This window comes from Lacerta agilis, chromosome 13 (assembly GCF_009819535.1).
Source record: "Lacerta agilis isolate rLacAgi1 chromosome 13, rLacAgi1.pri, whole genome shotgun sequence".
Classification (NCBI taxonomy): domain Eukaryota; kingdom Metazoa; phylum Chordata; class Lepidosauria; order Squamata; family Lacertidae; genus Lacerta; species Lacerta agilis.
In genome coordinates this window covers 36,493,894-36,516,998 of record NC_046324.1, presented here as the reverse complement: position 1 = coordinate 36,516,998, position 23,105 = coordinate 36,493,894, and the positions used below count along the sequence as shown (strand labels likewise).

The 23,105-nt window shown below is 43.2% G+C and overlaps 1 protein-coding gene across 5 annotated transcripts in view; it reads right to left on the bottom strand.

Moving 5' to 3' along the window:
* Positions 1–454: 454 nt before the first annotated feature.
* CRAMP1 (cramped chromatin regulator homolog 1) overlaps positions 455–23,105 on the bottom strand; it is a 42,140-nt gene continuing 19,489 nt past the window's right edge. For all 5 annotated transcript variants that reach the window (XM_033168059.1, XM_033168057.1, XM_033168061.1 and 2 more), the window contains exons 8-21: positions 22,891–23,014; positions 22,030–22,111; positions 20,192–21,466; positions 18,649–18,823; positions 17,486–17,667; positions 16,738–16,812; positions 15,908–15,989; positions 15,216–15,320; positions 13,913–14,085; positions 12,573–12,653; positions 10,675–10,909; positions 9,937–10,101; positions 7,297–7,445; positions 455–5,130 (exon numbers count right to left, since the gene is read on the bottom strand). In XM_033168059.1, the coding sequence (XP_033023950.1) occupies positions 4,966–5,130; positions 7,297–7,445; positions 9,937–10,101; positions 10,675–10,909; positions 12,573–12,653; positions 13,913–14,085; positions 15,216–15,320; positions 15,908–15,989; positions 16,738–16,812; positions 17,486–17,667; positions 18,649–18,823; positions 20,192–21,466; positions 22,030–22,111; positions 22,891–23,014 (3,068 nt within the window). In that variant the 3' untranslated portion in view covers positions 455–4,965. The remainder of the gene's footprint in view (positions 5,131–7,296; positions 7,446–9,936; positions 10,102–10,674; positions 10,910–12,572; positions 12,654–13,912; positions 14,086–15,215; positions 15,321–15,907; positions 15,990–16,737; positions 16,813–17,485; positions 17,668–18,648; positions 18,824–20,191; positions 21,467–22,029; positions 22,112–22,890; positions 23,015–23,105) is intronic.

The window sequence follows — 23,105 nt, the reverse complement described above, 5'->3', positions numbered from 1 at the left end:
CCTGTTCAGGATTCCCTTCGGCGAGCCATGGCCCCTTGTACAGAATGCTCTATTTCCCCTCATTTATTGGTTTCTCTTCAATCAGCATTCTGTGGGCACTGCGCATTCTTGGTCCTCATCAGGCTGTTTTTGGGGAGCCCCCAAGATTTTTTCTCCTCCAAAAGACTTTTTGTTCTTCTGCAAACATTGGGAACCCTCCAAATATACCGTGCATGGGTGGTGCCATTCTGGCTATGTAAGTATTGGAACTCTGCCACAAACATAAAAATAGGTAGGGTAACTTGAAGGGCCTGTAATCTAAGGATGGATGTTCTCCATTACACAGATTAAGTACATAACATTTAGAGGATTTATTCCCCCCCCCCTATTCCACTGAGGTAGCGGTTCAAGTCATATTCCCAGCCAGAAGAAAATCTATCAGTGCTTAGGGTAAAAATGACAGCAAACACATGACTTAGACCAAGGATTAGTATGTATTTATGCACAATCATAAAAACAACTTTACAAGTTGAATTGAAAATTGAAAACAGAGGAAGTTAACAGCTTTTGTATATTATATTAAATAACCCAAACACCTTTTCTTTTTCCAAAAATTGGTAAAGAATAAATAATATAATTTACAATATGGTACAAAAAATAATCAGTTAAGGACAGGCATTCTTGCTTTATACATACACTATATATGTATATTTATTATCTATAAAACAAATTCACATCTCAAAACAAGACAGAAAACCTTTAGATGATATGGCTTAACTATTATTAAAATAAACAGCAACAAAGTCTGCTGTCAAACCCACAAGCTCTGAAGCCAGTTATCACATTTTGGCAACTAATGATAACTTACTTCTGTAGTGCTTGCAAACGTTTTCACTTGTTTAGCATTTACAGATCACTGGGAAGTCTGGAGAATTGAGTTTTTAAAAGGGCTCGGTAACTCAAAAGTGCAGTATTTTCCGTACAAATGTATCCAACTTCTTTGTGTGTGTGCATATGCGTGCATGTATTTAAAAAAGTAAACCCAAAATGAAATACTAAAATCCAACTGTTAAGTCAGAAAGTCAGTGGACAAGACATCTTGGCTGATATGATTTGACCTAAGTTGCTGGCTGGAAAGCATTAAAGATAAGAGTGATAATGAAAAAGGTTGTGTAATACCAACTTTAAACAACTTTGCTTTAAAAAAACAACCACCGTGTTGTTTGGACACAATTCATAGGGAATTTGCTCCTCCAATTTTTTTTTGTTAATTTCAATGGGCTTTGTGGAATGAAGTTACTGCTAAGTTCTGAGGAGTTAACTGGCCTATCAAAGTGCAATGCGGAAGCAATATAGGCACTCAGAATCTGGCCAATAAATTAGGTTGTATTCTTTTTAAACTTTTTTCAGGCTAGGAATATTAGTATCTGATTCCTAGTACCCTATTCTGTGAATCTACAATAGTGATGGGAAACCTGTGGCCCTGCAGATGTTATTAGATTCCAACTCACACCAGCCCAGGTACCATGGCCAAAGAATGGTCAGGGATGATGACAGATGGCGTCCAACAACATCTGGAAGGCCAGAGATTCCCTATCCCTGGTCTACAAGACATATTTTTCTTCACTGCATATATACTAGCAAGTAGACCAATTTATAATACAGCTGTTAACCATGTGATAGCAGAAGAAAACTGAAGCATATAACTTTTCAGGAACCTCACTCATAAATGGAAACCAGCTATATTCACAGAACAACCTTCTCTCAATGCCTCAGGCAAATGTGAAGGTAAGGCAAGAGGACAATTCACCTTCAAAGTAGTTGGGTCTGCAGATAGTTTGAAACTTGCTGAAATGTATTTTGAGACAAACTAAGTAAAAGTTCATTATTAGTTCAAAGGGGCTGAAACAGTACAATTCAAAACCAACTCCTGCGTTCAAAATGTCAGTGGCAGCCCTAGAATCAATGTTGTGTCTCAAATGTATGGATGCATTGGTAACTCAACACCAGAAAGCTCCAAAATGGACACATTACTAATGCTTCATTGAAGAGTAGCAGCAGTTACTGACTGGAAGTTAAACATTATTATTGGTTTATTTCAAGTGCACAGTCTTAATTGTTCATGTAAGTTTATATGCAAGATAAAAGGCCAAATGGCCCGTGTTTATAATCTCTATGGACTACTAACTGGAAAGGTGATTAGCAAGAATTTGGAAACTGAATTTGCATGCATAAAAATACTTCGGGAGAAAGAGGAGTTGATATAGAAACTTTACTACATAACTGTTTAGCATTGGACAATTGGCTGCTTGTTAACTTCTGTCCACTTTTCTGATGCTCTGGTTCTGTTTCAGGCAACAAAGGATATTAAAAATCTGCAGGCCTAGTCATTGATAAAAATAGCTATGACACAACATTCTATCTTTTCTCAAACTGAGGAAGCTGGTGGCAGAAGTGAAATCTGTCAGCACACAAGGGACAAATTAGCAGATCCCATTAAGCTTCAAGGCTGGTAAATAATCCGGGCACATGGAGGGATTCATAAACTTGCTACAAATCTATCCTTTTAGAAATAGGAGGAATGGAAATGGTGGGCATAAGAGACTATAATCAAAAAGAACAGGTGGGGGGAACTTTGAGCCTCCAGATGTTTCTGAACTACAACCCCAATCAGTCCCAACAAGCATGGCCAATGGATAGGGGTGATGGGAATTGCAGTTCAGCAACATCTGGAGGGCCAATGGCTCCCTACATCGAAAACAGAATGTCAAGAATGATTTCATTAAAAAAACCACCCACCCACCCACACCTGCAGACCTATAACGAATTAACGTAAACGATCCACAGGCAATGTCTCATATGAACAAAGGCCTTTTATGGACGATAGAACTGATAACATTTCAAGGACGGATCAGGAAACGGCCTCTGCCTAAGATGCTCCTGCAAAAAATAATGCATACAGGTAGAATAAACATGTTTTGGCACACCGGTATCTAGGCCATGTTGCTAAATGCATAATCAGAAATCACCATACACAGAGTCCAAATTTTCTTCTAGAATGAAAAGCCTTCACACACTCACATGAATGCATCATTGCATTGCACAAAACATTCTGTCTGCTTTTAGAAGAGAACAGACAAGCCCCAGCACACAAAGAGCTCTGTATGGGGCTTTCAGGACTGCTGCACCACTAGTCTGATAATCAGTATCAGGGGTTGGCAAGAATGCTTTTGCCCTGAAGTATTACAAACGTGTGCTCCTAAGTAACCATGGTAGAATCCTTGAAAGAGGGATTATTTGCAAAAAACTAACAATGATGTCAGGGAAGGGCAATGCTATGATACTCCCATGAAAGTATACATGATTCTGGTATTCTCCTACGAAAACTGAAGTTGTGGACAGTTCAGGTGGTAAGCTCAGCCATTCAAGAGATGAACACAAATATAACACAAATTAATATTTAAACCTAGGACAGGCTCTCCAGTTCTGCAAATATGCAGAGCTTGGAGATAATACTAGCAGACTGCTTAACTGCCCTTGAAGATAGAATGATTCAGGAACAGTTTCAGAAAAGTGGTCAGGGTCACGGTCCCAGAAATGCAGGAACCATTGGAGATTGGCAGTGACTTTTAGGTCCCTTTGCCAAGCAAAGTCATTCTGGTGAGACTACCTCACCATTGTGGGCAGGCTTCCAAAGTCACCTTCCCATCTAATGCTTGATAAAGATAGTAAAGGGCGAGGGGTAATCACCAGAGTATAGGGCATGTTTGCAAAGCAGAGTTCCAGCTAGTATTTTTAAAAATCTGCTTAAGTTCACACTAGTATTGATTAAAGGTTACCCACAAGTAAACAGCATATCCTAAAGAATGCAATTTATATAGGCTTTTGTGAAGGAGCTGCACAACTTGAACTGCCATGTGGGAATTAACTTTACAAAAGTGGAATAGCAGCTTTCTCACCTCATTTGCAGGACAAAGTAAAAGCATTACCTTTCTACTGTCACAGGAAAGAGTACTGTAAAATGCTTTCTTCTTGTAGAATTCATAAGATAAAACAAGTGAATATTTAAAAAGAAAGGAGGAAAATATGCAAGGAGAAAGAGAATGAATTGCGAGTGAGGTTAGAGAGCCTCCTGAAAAAAGGTTCTAGTCCTCAAGAGAAAAATGGAATATAAGAGCCCTTGGGGAGTAAGACCACCTTTGCAACAGGAAGTGTTTGCTGTAAGAAATAAAAACTAAAAAGCAAGCAAGCAGAATCAGTCAAAGGGATGCTGGTTAAGGTAGTGTGCGCGCACACACATGTGCACACGCACACCGGCACACCCCACCCATCTACAAGAATAAGGAAAGGAGCATTCTTAAGGGGCTCTCAGATCCTACTCCAGGTCTTTCTTTTTAAAGTAGGAACAGACACAGCACTTTTCACGCCATGCTGGAATGTTGATGAATGTGAGTGAGTGAGAAAGAATTATGGTAAAAGCAAAGTGGTATTTACTGCTGCCTGACAGGAAAGTGCAAGGAATTATCAATCTGACTGACTGGTCAACAATGCCAATTGTGATAGACCAAGAGAGGAGTATACTTACTTACTTATTTATTTTTTAAAAAAAGATTTAAAAAATAGCATACCATTTTATCACCCCCACCCTCCAGCTTAAATGCAGATATGACAACAAGGGTTTGGTTTACTGTATAAAAACATAGCTTGTGGGATTTCTTGCCCAGAGCATAAATCCAGGGCTGCCTTGTAAACTCCACTAGTAATCAGCTTACACATGTCATTTCCTATAATACTGCTCCCAGTTGTATTGTTCCTAGCATATTGCACATTCCAGGAACTGTAGACTGTTGAAGACAACACTGATCTTCTTATGAGGCATGCTCTAGTCAGGACAACAAAGGTATCCACTGCATAGCTATGATATCACTTCTCTCCAGGTTACATAGCTAGTTCAATGGTTTCCACCAGCCAGCTGGGTGAATGTGCTCACTGAGAGAGGTCACCAATGGGAGGGCCATCACTTCCTCCATCAAAGTGTATCTCTCGGCGGTTTGACTCAGGTATTGACAGCTCCTGGGCAAGGTCGTTGAAACGAGATATGTAATCTATACTGTTCTCATTCATCATGCAAGCCAGCTGGGAATCTACTATCTAGAAGCAAAGAAAGGGGTGGGGGAGAAAAGAGAGGGTAGGTTATTTACAGTTTAGGTCTTGCCACTTTTGCTTGGCCATATTAGAAAGTCTGGAGAAGCTAAACTGAACATAGGCCAGGTTGGGTGTACTCAACAGGGAAAAGTAAATCCTGGTAGTTGCACCGAGCACATCCAAAATCTGTGCTATGACAACAGATTTGCTCTGCAAATTACTCTGCCTATAATGCTCAAGTTTAGAGACTCTGGAGAGTAAGACATACAGTGGGTGATGAGAAGAAACTGCAGATTTGTGCATTTTATTATGTTCCAGCAGGGGGCAATCCACATGTTCCGGAAAAAAGGCCACCCCTAAGCTGTGGATCTCCCTCCCTCCTGTGTTTGACATCTGCATTACTAGTTTTCATACCATGTTGAAGATGCACCTCTTTAACCTGGCCTTTGACACCTGAGATTTTCATTTTAGGACCCACCCCCACTGCCTTGACTGTAATCTGTTTTAGCTGTTTTAAATACTGCATTTTAAAATCATTGTAACAAGGTGAGTGGCAGGCAAGAAATCAAATAGATAAATAAATTATAGTACTAGGGCAGAGTTCAGGTGAGCAGCTCACAGCTTTGGAAATCCTGCTAAGTCAAAAGCTCCCTGAATGTACAAGAGAACCCACAAAGTGGAGGGCTAGAACTCTTCTCCCTGAGGGAGCTGTGTTTTTATGTGGGTTGGTGGTGATGCTGTGCCTTGGGAAGCATTCTAAAGTTATTGATGTAATCTGCCTCAGGAAGCCTATAGTCTTGAACAGTGGCTTACAAATATCTGAAATAAATGAAAATTAATGGGAAAAGGTTAAAATTGTTTTTCTATGCAGTGACAGCAGCTAGGGTATTAATAGCCAAGTATTGGAAGGGAGACCATATACCAAACAAAGAAGAATGGCTACAAAAATTGAGTGAGTACTTTGAACTTGCAAAGTTGACTGAAGCCTTAAGGAACAAGTCAAATAAAGTAGTCCAGAAGGAATGGGATTGTCTAAATACCGAGTCAAGGCTCAACAACCAATGTTTGGTTGTGTTTAGAATAAACCCGTAAGTGGGAAAATGTCTCCTTATACATAAGGAATATATTGAAACACAGAGAAATGGTACTAGTTATAGGAAATGAACCACAGTGAGGTTGATGGAAGTCAAAATAAAAAACCACAAGTATAATAGAAAGAGATTCACCCCAGAAGGGTCAGTATTCAGGTAAAGAAATGACATTCTGGGATGACTATTATAGTTACTTTGTATTATACTTATGCTTTTTACTGTTTGTGTTTGTTCTGTTCTGTTTTCTTTTCTTTTTTCTTCTTTGTGCATTCAGTAGAAATGTTTGTTTTGTTTGTATTTGCATAATAATTCAATTAAAATTTAAAAAAGAAAAGAAAAGAAAATTAATGGGAAATGACAGCAGAGCTACTGCAGAACAGGTATGGCCAGAAGAAAAAAAGGCCATTATTTCTATGCCAAACAGTTATGAGGATTCCAAATCTAATAAACTCTGCAAATTAAAGCAAGTGGGAGGATGCCTTCCTCCACTAGGGGAGATCAAAAAAAGAATACAGAGATTACTGGAATTCTCAGTTTTGTGTTAAATACTAAATAGGAAAGGCTGAGTCACATGCCGAACCCGCACATCCATTCATCTGTTCAGTGCACTCTCCAGCAACTAAAAAGGGAAGCAACTGCAGTTTAGCAATCCTGTGTCACCAGCCTTGGTCCTAAAATTAAATGGTGGTGGTGGGGAAATTCCTCTCCTTGGCCATTTCCAACAGAACAAATTAGCTGGATTGCTAATTTATTGTGCAAGATCCGGAGGTTTTCCCTGAAGAAGATGGCATTTCTGTTGCAGCAATTACTGCAATTTTCCAGTATTGCACTCAAAAACAGTATTTTGCTGCTGGGAAATACAATCTCTTCCATTATGTACATAGGAGATGCTGACTTTGCATCAGGATTTGTGGATTTTGCCCTTCAAAGGCTAAAATGCAATTATAGCACATGCTTTGATTGATCACCTGGAAAGGGGGAAGTCTGGAAAAAATACTTCTACGCTAAGTGTCACAAGACTACTATCCCCTCTTGCAGCTGAAGGCTGGCACAGCATGGCACAAATTAAGTATGGACATACCTCAGCTACATCTGCCAGGGACCGGGACACAAAAGAGTCCCGCGAGTTTCCATCCAGCAGACTCGGTCCCAGTAAGGAGGTGCTGCTTGTGTTACTACTAGTAGAGGTTGGCAGCATTTTCCGTCCCTTTTCTGGGGAAAGGAAGCTTGCTGTAAAAACAAAATGATAAAGTCAGCCAGTCAGTATTTTAATTGCTAGGTTTGAGGGATGGGGGAGGTACAAAGAGCTTCCTACAAGTTATTTACCCACTTTCCAACATATAATCAAGATGTGTGTACCTGATTTAACTGGGCAAAACCCTAAAAAAAATACTTCCTCAACTGCAAGGGATGCAGAATCTTTTGAACATATGCTAGCATATCAATATGCACATCACTGGTATATTATTATGTACCTCATATAATACGTTACTTGATACTGTAAATAACACAATTTTTGATTAGGAAAAACCAACCAAGCAAACCTTCAAGTTTCTGGCAAGACAAGTAAGTAAGTGCCAATGTGCTCAGCTTTCAGAATTGGCATTTTCAGGATTCTGAGGGAGTAATATTTATGGGCTGGTTGTGACTCTCTTCGTTCATTTAAAGACTGCATTTGGATGGTAGGTACAGGCACTGCTAAATATGCGATTAAACAGTAACAATCAATAACGAAATAAAAATTAATGGGTAAGGGCCAATAAGCTGTATTTGAATCCTGAGAAGATGGGTGCTCTTTGGGTGGGTGGCTCTCTGGGAGATAGGCAAACCACCCATTTTGGATGGGAATGCACTCCGTTTGAAGGAGGAAGTGCATAGTTTGAGGGCATTCCTGGATAAATCTTGGAGTGCCTTTTACCAGCTTTGTCTGTTTTGCCAGCAATGGCTGTTCCTGGACATGGATAGCTTGACATAGATAGTCCTTGTCTTGGTAACCTTGAAACTGGATTACTTCAATGAGCTCTATATGGGGCTGCCTTTGGTCTTGATTTGGAAGCTCCTGCTGGTGCAGAATGCGGCAGCCAGATTCCTGATGGGGGCATCTAGCTGAGAACATGTGACATAATTGTTAAAACATATGCACTTGGCTGCCCATCTACCACTGAGACAGGTGCAAGGTCCTTGTCTTAATTTACAAAACCCTGAACTACTTAGGTCCATATTACCTTATGGACTGCTTAAATCAGGGATCAGCAAACTTTTTCAGCAAGGGGCCAGTCCACTGTCCCTCAGGACCTTGTGGGGGGCTGGACTATATTTTGAAAAAAATAATGAACGAATTCCTATGCCCCACAGATAACCCAGAGATGCATTTTAAATAAAAGGACATTCTACTCATGTAAAAACACGCTGATTCCTGGACTGTCAGTGGACCGGATTTAGAAGGCGAATGGGTCGGATCCAGCCCCCGGGCCTTAAGTTTGCTTAAGGTAAAGGTAAAGGGACCCCTGACCATCAGGTCCAGTCGTGTCCGACTCTGGGGTTGCGGCGCTCATCTCGCTCTATAGGCCGAGGGAGCCGGCGTTTGTCCTCAGACAGCTTCCGGGTCATGTGGCCAACATGACTAAGCCGCTTCTGGCGAACCAGGGCAGCGCACGGAAACGCCGTTTACCTTCCCGCTGGAGCGGTCCCTATTTATCTACTTGCATTTTGACGTGCTTTCGAACTGCTAGGTGGGCAGGAGCTGGGACCGAGCAACGGGAGCTCACCCCGTGGCAGGGATTCGAACCGCCGACCTTCTGATCAGCTAGCCCTAGACTCTGTGGTTTAACCCACAGCGCCACCTGGGTCCCCTTTAAGTTTGCTTACCCATGGCTTAAATTCTTCTATCCCAACTCAATCACTGAGATCATCTGCAAGAGCACCCTTAGTTGTTCCCCAAGTTAGTGAGGCTCATTTGACAGCAACAAGAAATTGAGCTTCTAGTGCCATTACCCCAGTACTGTAGAATGCTCGGCTAATATTCAGCAGGTACCTCCTGTTTCAACCTTTAAGTGCCTGTTCAAAACTTTTCTGTGCTGCCAGTTAAGAAAATACCATTTTGTAATCGTTAATTGATCTCATATTTTAAACTTTCATATGGTTTTATGTACAATTGTTGTAAAATTCTTTTGTGAATAGTAGGACAGGGATAGCTCAGTTGGTAGAGCATGAGACTCTTAATTTCAAGGTCATGGGATGAAGCCCTATGTTGGGCGAAAGATTCCTGCATTGCAGGGGGTTGGACTAGATGACCCCCGAAGTCTCTTCCAACTCTACAATACTCTGTTTCTATAAATAATTTTATAAATACAATGAGGGAAACAGTAGTAGTAGTAGGGGCAATGGGGGAAAGGTGTACAAAGTTACAGTCGTTTGCAACAGTCTCAGAGCAATGCTGGGCTTGGATTGTGTCACTGGTACCACTGCTCCTGCCATTCCCATAGCTTACTACATGTACTGGCACAATCCCCGTGTGAGTTTCACCCATGTTCATGAAAACGTATGTTGACTTTTTCACTACATTTAATTTAAGGTATCTGAAGCAAGCTGGGGCATCTAGACCATGAGCTTTGGCAATGAACAAATCTGACACCCCTACCCTCAAGAGAAAGAAGGGGGGGGGGAGAATTGCAAGTCTAGTAAAACCAACCAATTTAATCCCCTGTGCAGTACTACTCACAAAATAAGCTGCTGAGGGACGAGTCTGTGGAATCGTTGGGGTACCACTGTGGATCATGACTAGGAGAGGCAATCCAGTTCTGCTGGGGGCTGCAGGAAGGGGATGGAAGACTTTTCGAGCCATCGCTGCCATTCAGTTTTGCTGGGGACAGAGGAACATTCTCGCCTATTAAAAGAAAGTGACCAATTCAGTATGACAAACAGTTGGAGACTGCGTCCTTTAGGAGGCGTGGGCACTGCACACAGATATGACTTCCTTCCTGACTTAATCCAAGCAAATGCTTGATGTGGGCCACACAGGAGACAAGACGTCCAAATTACCCCCTCCCAACCATAGCAGAGCAACAACAATGGTCAACACAACTCCCTACTGCAGAACTTACAAAAACGTGTCCCTTGATCTGCCTTGCTTTGAATCTAAATGGGGCAATAGTGAGAGGCCCAATTTTAAGAGGCCTAAACAAGTGCTATTCTCCTTGACTCAGGGAGGATTCAAAGGAAATACTTCCATGATCTACTGTCAAAATTAAGATGGAATTCTGTCAAGAACATCTGCTGAGTTAAATCCAAAGAGTTAAAAAAACAGCTCTGCCAGAGACACAGAAGTATGTGTAAAAATGCACAGCCGACTTTCAAGAGAACATTCCTCTACTAAAAATCCTGACAGAATCAGAGCTGTATCAATTTTTCTGGGATGCTTAACCACTGATTAGCTATTTAGATTAATTTCATCTCTTACCATACTGACCAGAGCTGATTGCTATTTCAATGATAGAGTCACTGATCTGAGTAGCAGGTTCTCCTTGAGACAGAACATCCTCAGGGGGTCCAGGAAGAGAGATATCCAATAAAGCAGAGACATTGGGAGGAGACAAATGTGTACCGGAAGCATCCGATGAGGGAAGCGGAGGAGTGACGAGACCATTCTGGAGAGAGGTTTTTGGCAGTTCTGGTAGAGAAAGGACAGGTGCCCCCTGTGGCAGCAAGCAGATATAATAATATTCATAAGTCATTTTTTGTATACATTTTCTGAAATTGTTGCACTGCTACTTTGCTTTTAAAGGCATAGGAATCAATCAAATTAGGAGTTAGCAATTCTACCTACATTTCTTTGAACACAGAAAGCTTCCTAAAATTGAAGGATAGAATTGATCCATCTTACTTAGCACCGTCTACCTGCAGATGCCAGGCACTGAACCTGGGATCCTTTGCATGTGAAGTGTGTGGCCAACCAATGAGCTATTGTCACAGTAAACCGCATCTATGCCCCTGTTTCCAATCTGGCACAAACATATTGTCATTATCACTTCTGATTTTACAGATGGGAAAACTGATATCTACGGATCAGAAAGTCACACAAAACTGGGGTCAGGGCAACAAAAAGTGAACATTGCAAACAAAACACTCTTGATGGTGGTGGTTATAATGGAAATCAGATGTCCCAGAACTCTTGGCTGGCTGGCTAGAACAAGCTGAGAAAGAGACATAGGAGATGGCTGTTTGGCTGCCTTTGAATCCAATGCTGTGCTTCTGTAGGAAGCAAGTCCCTCTTGAGATGTGAATGCTGGAAATCCCACCACTGTAGACTCAGGCTATATATGTGTGTGTGTATCATAAAGACACCATAGCTTCCATTGTGCCTTATTCCAAAGGAAGCACAAATCTGGGTTAAGTGCCAAGACCCCTGGAATCTCGCACTGCTCAGAGTTATTGCCAATTGCTAGTGCTGTAGCAGTCACTATGCTCATCACCTATATATACATGAGGTCTACAAAACATAACAGATGGCCTTTGGGTATCATTGTTTACACTCTCTATCACTACCCCCCTGCATGTGTATGTGTATATATGCACACGTGTGTGTGTGTGTGTGTGTGTGTGTACACGTACGTACGTACATGCAGTGAGAGCACTTAAATCAGTCAACAAATATTGAAAGCAGAGAGGAAATCATGTTTGGGATTAAAACAAGTCTCCCTATGGCTATCAAAGTTTTGTGCTGCCCTTCTATAACTGCCTGCAAGGATTTCCAAGTATACATAGGATGGTGGATTGGAACGAGCCATCTGCCTGGCTGTTTCATGTCCCTATCCTTCTATAAGAGAGCAGACAGAAAGCATTCAGAAACAAAGTTCCTTATTGCAAAGTGTGGAACCGAGCAGGAGGCAGGTCAGTGGATGCCAGGCTGACGTGTCTCCACTTTCTGACTGCAATAGCTCCCACAATGACAATTCCTATTCAGGAAAACATTGTGATGGACTGTGTCATTGCCTACGTCGTTGCTAAAGAGAAAGTGGGACTGAAAATTAAGTATGCCATTACAGCAATTGCTATAAAGATTGCAAATAGTGCCACCATGATGCATTTATGACCGGTCAAGCAATCTCAAAGTGTAACTTCAATTGCTGACCACTGCTTCTCAGAAACTCTGCTAAATGGACGAAAGCGTCTAACGAGGTGCCTACATACAAGTAATCTCATGCAGCGAAAGTGTGATGGACTGTGACCTTTAATAAACATACCCCAGGAAGCTCAACTCTGGGTTTCACACAAAGCATTATTATGCAGCAGAAAAGAAAAAAAGTGTTTGTCAACCTGAAGGTCAAGTAGTTGTCAATCAAAAAGCTTGTATTTTACCTGGAAGCCATCCGGGATTGCCTCTTGCTCAGAGCGTGGTGGTAGGCCAAGAAATGGAACCTGACACTCGCTGCTTGAGCCCTGGAAAGTGCAACCAAGAATGACCAAATCAGACTTTCAGGGGACGGAGAATACATATTTAACAAGGGTGGGCTGTAATGTGCCTGTTCAACTGCTCTTATGGGGACTAGATTTATTCAGTTCCTGCCCCAGCAAAATCCACCTTGACAAAGAAATTCAAATTCAGAATTTAGATTTGCTGAAACAGTTTTACGTATCATTTGTAACACGCTCACCCCATGTGGATTTTCCTGCCAGAATTTTAGAACATGCTGGGAAAATCCAAGACACTAGATGGCATGGAAGGAGGGGAATGCATGGTTTGCAGGAGTGTTGGGGAACCTTTTTGGCTCCATGGGCCAAATCCTTATCAGGATTGTCCTTACTGGCCAAATCTGACAGGTACAAAGGCCAACCACTTATAACCTGATGTGGCAAAGATGTCAGGTGCTGCTGAACAAAGGAAGCGGTATGCAAGCTGAACTGAGCAGGATAAGTGGAGTGAAATTCTGCTCGGCTTGACTGTGTGTGCCTGTTGGGAAAAGGCACATGCAGTTAACACAGTATTTAATCCAGCCCATCAGATGACATCACAGCCATGAGCTGTGTGGTCAATGGTCAGGAGTTAATGGGAGCTGTAGTCCAACATCATCCAGAGGGTTCAACGTGTTGTTGACTAGGAATGTACACAATGAAGGTAACTGTGTACTACAGAGGACCCTAGGGTACTTGACAAGTATTGTCCAGTTGAAAATGCCCTCTTTCTGGGCAAGGTACTTCAGAGGGTAATGAGAGTTTAGCTGCACATTCTTGGAGGAAACTTAATATCTTGACACATTTCACCCTGGGTTCAGGCCTTTCCTGACCCCAAAGGTTGAGTTTTTTGTACTTCTCCTGTTATATTTTATTGATTCTATACCATTTATATGTTATGTTTTATTACATGATGCATTTTATTTTGTACTGCTTTTTGTTCTGTACTGCTTTTTGTTGTTGCTAATGCTGAACAGTCTAGAAAATTATAGAATAAAGCAGTAAGAGGAGGGAGTGAAATGCTGAATTTCACACTTTGATTTTAAATAAGCACCAAATTCTTTGACTGCAGGTCCAAGGGAGGGAGAAAATAATAGACAAGCCATCACAGCAATGTTGGGTGATATCGCTGGGCTTTTGGCCATGTTAGTCTATCATGCACATTGCAAGGTTCTATCCAGCAGTAGCCTAGAATCAGTTCTACAAGAATTAAACCTTTGTAGGCCTTAACAGAAAAGAAAACTGACCGCAACGATGGAGCCTCCGTTGTGATGTGCCACTGTTGAATCTTGCCCCGAAACCACTGCAGTCACTGCATCCGGTGACAGTGGGGATACGCCCGACAGGCCTTCGGTATCCAGAACAGGCAAAGGACTGCCAGGAATAATACCGGCACTTTGGGCTGCTAAGTCAATAGCACCTTTGAACAAAGAACGGAAAGCTAAGAGAAGTCCTCTTTCAGCAATCCACAAAGTCAAACTGCTGTCTTATACATGGGCAATAGGTCTTAACAGCTTTTCTGTAGGAGTTGATATGTGGCAAAGTTATTTTTAGTAGTTCTTTCTCACACTGAATTATTAATATAGATCACCAATTCAGCGCCTTTTATCTCTATTTTTCAGTTCAACATATAGGAGCAAAAAATTCAGTGTTCCCTTTGGTTTTCAACTTGATATATCTTGCAGGTAATTATGCCTTTGATCCTATTAGTTCTGAGTTCTGTACTGGTATGAATTCCAGCAGCTTGAAAGGAGTGTTATTGAATTTAAATGAAACAGTCTTATCCACTATCATCTAGGGAGGCATATCCTGTGAGAATGAATATGAACTTAATATATTCAATAAATATGTAGCAAGCAAGGAAAGCAATCCGGTGGTACATTGTTGTGTGTGGTTTTACAAAATCTGGAGCCATCAGCCACACCTCTGCCATCTAAATGCCCCCTCAAACAAAAAAATCAGATAGCCCCATCTGCACTAGACTTTTAAAGCTGTTCCACTTCTCCCCAAAGAATCCTGGGAATGGCGTTTGTTAAGGGAGTTGAGAGTTATTAGGAGACCCCTATTCTCCTTCCAAGAGCTACAGTTCTCAAGAGTTCCCTGGAAAGAGGGACTGATTATTAAACCATTCTGTGAATTATAGTTCTGCGAGGGGAATAACTGTTCTGTATATCCAGCTTGGTTTTACTCAGAGTAGACCCTTGGAATTTAATGGACCCAAGTTAGCCATTTCCATTCTTTTCAATGGGTCTAATCCAAGGAGAACTAGTACTGGATACAACCCAGTGACCTGGCCGCTAGAAGGCTATTGCTGCAGCTCAGCCCCTCAGGGCAAGGCACTCCTGCTTCTGCTAGATGAAAACATCTACGTCCTAGTTGAAAATGTTAACTTGTACTTATTGAGTGCAACAGGAAATCAAAGAAGGGGAGAGAAGACAAAATTCATGGCTGTAAAAGGATTAAGAGTAGTCACTTCTGTCATCAAGGCTACCGTAACATTCCCGCTAAACCTGCCCTCCCTGAACCACCGCCTTCCAAGGAGAAACCTACTGGACAGATGGTTGGTGGCTTGAGCTGGAAGAACCTTGGGAACAATGGGACGGGACACAGCTGCTTTCGTAAGCGAAGACTGGATCGGCCGAAAAGATCCTCTTCCTAAAAATAAAGTAAAAGCATGATTTTTTTTTAAGGTGGGAAACATTGTCATAGACAGCCAAAGAGCTATGACCCCCCTTATGGCCAGTTCTCATTCTCTCCCCAGTGGGACATACAGGACCATTTACTGCAAATGGCACCTACAATAATCATAGAATTGTAGAGTTGGAAGGGACCCCGAGAGTCAGCAAGTCCAACACCCTACAATGCAGGAATCTCAACTGAAGCATCCTGGACAGGTGGCCATCCAACTTCTGCTTAAAAACCTCCAGCAAAGGAGAGTCCACAACAAAGTGTCATGTCTACTGTCAAAGCAAATCCAGCTTCCATTTCAATGTTTTTACTGACAATGTTGTCCTTCTGCATGAGAGGAAGAACTCTGTGAAATTAAGTGGAAGTATAGGCAAGAAATAGGAGGAACAGAAGCTTAGGGCCTCAAAATATTCAAGTCTTGTGAACCTCTGTAAATACTCCATGGGTAGAAGAGTAGGGAGGGAGGGGCTGAAACTAGTGGAAGAATATCTCACTTGTCTTTGCTAAAGCAAACGGAACACCCTGTTTGGAGTATGTACACAGCTGAAGCTCACCTGTTGCAGAAGAGTTTGATAAGATGGAGAAGGAACAGACGTGCTGGGAGGAATTTCCAGATGGCCTGGGAAGCAGTGTTCTCTGAAAAGGAAAGGCAAGAAAAGAGCAACTTAGGAAATGCAGCACTGGCCACTTACCATGAATGATCCTACTGCTGGTCATGCAGGCAACATTTTAGGATCCCAGATCATGTTTCCCTATATCTCCTAGGTTGGGGTGTGGCTAGGACAGGTATCTTGGATATCACTTACAGGACCACTGGGAAAAGAGATGTTTTCAATATGATACGTTCATGATGCTTCAGGGGTGCTACCAACATTAATTTTTTCCATCACGCACTAGACCAGGGATAGTGCGCAACCTACTTTTGCCTCTGGTCTCACTCACTACTGGCATGTAGCTTGTACATGGCTGCCCTAAAGGGAATGGGGCACTTGGGTGGGGAAAGGTTCCTCTTTCTTGCACTAGAGGATGGTCAAAGATGCATGCCTTTACAATGTCAGAATCAAACACCAGCAATGACTTCTGAGAAGATGCAGGTCTCTCACACTGACCCATCTGACATGATAAAGAAATGCCTTTCTCTGGTTTCCTAACATTTCCTTGCAAGTATTCACATTAATCCCATTTGAAACACATGCTGAAACAGCTGGCACTAGTTGAGAGTCTCTAGCAATGTTTGCACAATAAAAAGCAGACCATTGCATAGCAGGAAATAGTAGGAACTGTCCATGTGGATGGAGAGAAAAGAAAAAAGGTCATATGAAAAATACTAGATGAAACGACTCGACATGCAAGAGATACATTTCAATTAGTCATTTCCTCTGACCTGTACTACCAGTGGTTTTCGCAGATGTCTGTTATGCAGTTTCCTCGGCTTTGGCAAGAAGAAATCAGATTGCATCTGAAGAGAAACAAAGGGAACTTGTAACACACATCATTTTGCTCATCAGGCATGAGCCTTGAGCCTTTGTTAGCCACCTAAAAAGTGCAGCCTAGATTGTCAGGGATACATTGTGTTAATGCACCTTCTCTTTACTCTTGAACACCTGCTTCCCCATGGCTCTCCACCCATCCTTTGCAGGTAATCTAGGGAAGGCAAGTTCAGGCTGAAGGTGTCTGAACCAAAGGCAGCAGACAGAGCAGAGCAGAACTCTACGGTACTGGTGGCTCCCCACACCAGAGGCAGCTCATTGAAAGCTGAATGCTTCTGCCTGTGGAGTATGTAGGAAGACTTGAGCATTTCAACCCCATTTATAAAGAAACAGTGAAGCAAGAGAGCACCATGGAATGGTTAGTCCCCTTCTAGGCTGAAACCCACACTGTGTCCCTACAACCAAGCTTTTTAACAAATACAGATCAGCCTAACTCCAGGACCTTCTAGAACAGATTAGGAATGTAAAGCATTTCCAAAATCGAAATGCTGTAGAACAGGGTGACTTGGTTTGTGGCATGGAATAAATTCTCTCTTGATCTGCAAGTTTTGGGGGAAGCTGTATTTATTCCTTATGAGCACCTTGATCACATCTGCACACCTTACAGTTCAACATATACCATAATAAATAAATAAAACTTACACTGATTGTATCCAAGCGCTGCCGGAAGGTTAGCTCCGCTTCTTTACTTTGCAAGAAAAGCTTCCCATGCCTGCTGTTGGGTGGGAGAGTTGTGGGAACAGCAAAGAGGCCACCATCTGCATCTGCACTCGTGGAACCTGAAGGACCAGCCACCAAGAGAGGTCCAGAGTGATTTCTCAAACCTGGTAGGGTCAATAAAAATGCAAGCACTCATGGGAATTAGTCAAGTGCAATTTCCAATTAGAAATCTTTGGAGGCAAAGAATGCTTCCACCAATCCACATTTGTTGTTAGGGAGGGTGAGCCAAATTAATCAGAAACAGAGGAGCCTTATCATGACGTTTCATGGAACAAATAGCTGAGGAAACACAGAATTGCAGAGTTGGAAGGGACTCCCTGAGCAAAACCCCTGCCACACTATTCCTACCTCATCTCTGAGATAAAATCAGTTGTCTTCCCTCAGAGTACAGACCTACAGCTCACAGGGGCTATTGGGATCCCTGTGGACCACCTATGCTTTTTTCCTGTTAACAAAGCAGCACTTTATTAAGAAAATAATGGGCCAGGTCACTGAGAACCCCTTTATAACTGATTATTTTAAAGTGAAATATAAATAGACTGCAGCAATTATATAATGAAAATCATGGGTCCTAAGCTAGGACCCTGTTAGACTGGTAATCTGGCCTTGGTCAAAATAGCTTCTATTTTGATGTTCTCCATCAACATCAGAAAAACAAATCAAGCAAGCACAGCTTCAAGTGCAGACATTCTCAACTGCCCTGCAATTTTTCTGCATAAAAATTCCCAGAAGCTTAACAAGCTTCCTCGAAAAAAAAGATCAGTAAAAGCAGAGAAGTTTCCCTGAAAGACAACTTGTCCAACTTTTCCAATATTCATCTATCATGAGCAGCAGCAGGGTATGGGGTCAGAATGCTTTCTATGTTTATGCAGGAGAAGAGCCAAGCCCACCTAGACCTGCACCCTGTGTGAAGTGAGCCATGCAGCCTAGAACATTTCTGGAGTCCCCTGCAAACAGAGAGATTCTGTGACAGATGTGTCAGGACTCCATGGCAGACGAATGCTTTCCTGAATGGTAGAAATGTTGAAAACTAATGTTGTGTCTTAGGGCTACACAGAACCAGTTCATCTCAACTATTGCCTCACCTGAGGAACTGGAAGTGATACTGGGGGGAAAGGTTTTCTTGTGAAGGGCAGGCTGGTTGCGTGCACAGCCTGGACTCCGGGTGCTGACGGCAATAACCTTGCCAGGAGGGGTCAGAGCATGCTCCTCTTGAGTGGGCTTTATGGGAGATGTTGCAACAGAGTTCATTTCAGGGATCTGAAAAGAAAGAGAAAATGGTTGAATCTCAACAGCTGCATGCTGGAAAAAAGTTGGGGGAGGAGGACGTTGCCATAGATATGGGAAGTGTGTCTATGCAAGCTTTGTGCTATCACCGGGGTGGGGAACATGTGGTCTTGCGGATGTTGTTGGATTCCAGCTCCCATTAGCAAGGAGACAGCATGGCCCATGGTCAGGGATGATGGAAGCTGCATTCCAGCAACATCAAGAGGACCCACCACTCATTTTCACTTTATCCTACCTGTAAAATTTCTGGAAATTTTGAAACCATGGTCAAGAGGGCGGGAATTTTTTTTTGGCAGGGGGGAGGAGACAGAAATTGTGGGGGAAACAGAAAAACAGGCAATGATTCTTTTTCACACTCTTTACAGATTGAAAACCACTTTGTTATTTTAGGAACATAAAATGTGTTATGCATAATTTGGGTTGCCATAAAATTACCACATTTGGTATATTAGAAGTACAGTTTTTATATAGACAATAATTGCAATTTAAATTTTCTTTGTAAAATTTGCTGCAAATGGAGCTAATTCTGCTGCACTATAAGCAACTTAGCATCTCTTGGGGTTTGTCAGTCTATGAGGAGGAGCAGCTAAGAAACGATAAAAACATAAGTAGCCATTAACATTATAGTAGAAAAAATTATGTATTCTGAAAATTTTATCTCCTCCAGTCCTGTGTCAAGCGAACAAAGCACTCATTCCCATATTCTCTTTCATAGTTGTGCAGAGGACATTTCCCAACGCCCTATGGCTGCTGGAGGGCAATGGTAGAGGTCCCTCCAATGGAGGCTGCAGCACAGTGCAATGGAACTTCCAGGCCCTCCATTTTCCCTTGCTGAGGGAATTTATTGCAGAATATGGCCTGCTAGTCCCTTTGCTGGGCACAGAGCTGGGCTCCCTTTCCCAAGCTGTTAGCTGACTGGCAGCAAAGAGATACAGTGTGGTTGGAAGGGTGGATGTGGTCTCTTCCTTCTCTAAAGCATCCTGAAGGCAGTCAAAAGAGGAAACAGAACACCAGATGAGGGGCAGGAGCTGTATGAATAGAGCTGCACAGAACTATGGGCACTACCACATTGGAAAGTACTCTAAAAACCACTCTTAATTTTTGCTATGAGGCTTAATGTCTATAAGCTACTCCCAAAAAGTAGCTGAAGAGCAGCAGTTACACTGCTGTTCTCTATAACGCAAAAATTAAAAAAAGGGAAGGTCTCTCCAGGGTGTACACAAAGACCCCCCTTATCCCATGCCTTCTTCCTGAAGTTAACGCCTTTGTGCCTTTTTGAGGAACAAAAACTGTGCAAACTGGAAGGCGGTGGTTCTTAGCATCAATGCAAATTATACTTACTGGTTTGGGGTTAACTTCAGTGGAGATGAGTTTTAAGAGGCAGTTGAGGAGTTTCTGTTTGTGACAGGTGGCTGATGGAGAAACAGATTTAGGTTCAGGCATCTGCTCCCCAGGATCCTGGGTTTCCGGCCCCAAGACAGACAGCCAATCGTACTCTAGCTGTAGCTTGTTCGGTTTGCCCATCATGAGGTAGACTTCAGCCAAGGTAAGGCTCTCGGAGGTCCGCAGGCTCCATCCCTCCTCTCTGACCTGTTGCACAAGGCGGCTTGGGTCATCCTTGAGAGACTTTGCAACCAATTGTCCCTGAGGTGGTGGTGGCGGCGGCGGCAGTGAGGTGCTGGGCTTCTCCTGAGAGTCCTCCATTACTGCGTCCGATAGCTCCTTAGCACACATTTCCGTTTGTGGTCCGCAGCACTGGAGGGCCTGAGTTTCAGTTCTGGATGGGCCGCAGCTGGGCAATGCCACCCCACCTCTTGCCAGCTGCGCGGGACTGAGGCTGCCAGCCTCTGTGCTCCCAGATGAGAGCCTCCCGGGAGGGGAGTGCCCTGCCAAGGCAAAATCTTTCCCATTCAGTCTATCTGTGCAAAGACACTTCTCTGGGACAATAAGGTCCTGGCAAGATTTCATGTACCGAGGAAATGGGTCAAGCAGAGAGAGCTCCTCCAAATCAGGGGGGATGCTGCCACAGTCACAGTTTGCACTGCCGGAAGATGACCCGGTCGCCAGTGCAACGGCTGGTGCCTCCCTACCCTCAGCACAATGGGTTGTGGGAACCGGCTTTTCAAGACTCCCACTCAGATCTTGAAGCCCGGAAAGTGGCTTATCAAGACTATGTGCAACACTGAGACACAGGGATGCTCCTTCGGTAAGCCCAGCCTCTGAGGAGCAGTCCTCAGTGTTTGCAGTTGCCTCAAATGTGGACTGAGTGTTTCTACTTGCTTCTGTAGTGCTCTCGGCCCTGGTCCCACCCTTGCCTTCTGTTCCCCGGGGGTATTTCACCTGCCCTCTGGCTGTCCCCTGACCGCTCTGTATGCCTAGAATCTGGGCAGGCGGCAACAAGAGGGAGTCTTTTGTATTCTGCTTGCATCGGCCGGATTCCTGCCAATGCACTGTACAGAAAGCTTTGGAGTGTACAACCCTGGCAACCCCAGGGAGGGGTGTAAGCGTACAGTTCTCTCCTGGGAAGAGATGGAGCATCACTTTCTCTTCCGAATAGCTGCCACTTGCTTCAGAATCCCTGGAGTCTTGTAGTTGCCTTTCTGCTAGTGTTTTACGCTAAATACAGGACATTAAGGAACACAGCAACACTTAAAAGAGGAGAGAAAGTCTCTCTACAGTCCACACACCCATAGACCCAAGTGGGAAAGAAATATTTTATAACATAGGCAGGAAACCTTTTTCAGCTGAAGGGCCACATTCCCCCATGGATGACATTCCAGGGGCTGTATGCCAGTGCAGGGTAGGGCCAGAGGACAAAAGCAAGCATAAGAAGAAATGTGTGATACAGTAGTCTACATTCTATTCACAGAAAGCCCTGAGATTTCTCCCCAACACACATACACCAACCCCACACATCTCCATCCATCATCTAGGTAAGTAGGAAGCATTAACACAGTTCAGTGATACATTCCAGCCAGGTAAGAGTGCGTAGGAAGGGTGCAGAGCAGGGACAGTGAGGGGCATGACCTGGGGAAGAGTCCTAGCAATAGAGGGTCTCAAGGGCCTGGGATCCTGCACCCTGTCTTATAAAGGTGAACATACAGTAAGGGTCTAATGAACAATAATGGCTTTCATGAAATCAAAAGGCAAAACAAATTTCTGAGCAAGAAAAAGGATACAATGCGCACCTCATGGAGAGCCCATTTCTGTTTCAGGAACTCAATGAGGCTAGATACCTTACGATGCAACTCTACGATCATCCTGGCAAGCCATGGAAGACAAAAAAGTACAGAGGAGTCAGCAAATGATGTCCCACTAACAATGTAGTATAGAAGTCACAGTACAAGCTAAGTAAAGCACACACTCCCTCTCTCTGCAGGTGGGCATGTACTCCCTAATTTCCCATTTATTGGAGCAAGGGGAAAAGAATACCAGCTGTATTCTCACCACAGCTAACGGTTGACTATGAATGTACTGATGCCCCCCACTTTTCTCCTTTCCTACTGTGAGAACATTAAGCCACCATTCCTGGCTTAGTGTTATGTCCGAATTGGGGATCATGGTTTGCTTTGCTCCAAATAATCCTTGATGAGGCTAGACAGGTTTTGTTCTTAGTCTGTCTGGAGCAAAAGTAACTATGACCCCCAGGTTCACATGCAATGCAATGCCAGGGATTGTGATAGGGGAGGAGCAAAGCAGAAGTGATCTCCACATTCACGATAAACCATTAACTATGGTCTGCTGTGATGTGTGAAGGCAGGCTCTGTTTGCATTAATGAACAAATCACCGTATACAAAGCAGTAACATAGGTATCCAGGAGATGGAGTCACTTGGATTGGGGGGGGGGGAGGTTTGCTATCAGTGGCTAAAGTGGTCTATAGGCTGTGCCAATGATATTCAAAATTCAGTTCTCAAGCTTTAGTTATGCACAACACCCACCCACCCACACCCCACTTTTATTAGTTACCGGTACTTCTGAAATTGACCTTTGGATCCAAGTTTGCTACCATCCCATCCCTCCCCTCTTGCTTTAGAATACCTGAGACGTGGATTCTGGGCCAGGCTCTGCACACGGGCCCATGCATGATTATTCCGTGGCTGCAGCTCCACGGGGACCTTCAGTGGAAGACGCACTGGCTTCTGATCCTCCTCATCACTAATGCCTGAGGGAAGAAGCAGTGAAAATTCCTGAATTATTCCCACAAATAAGAGGTGCCTATCCTATCGCCTGACATTCACCAGAGAGTGTAGGAA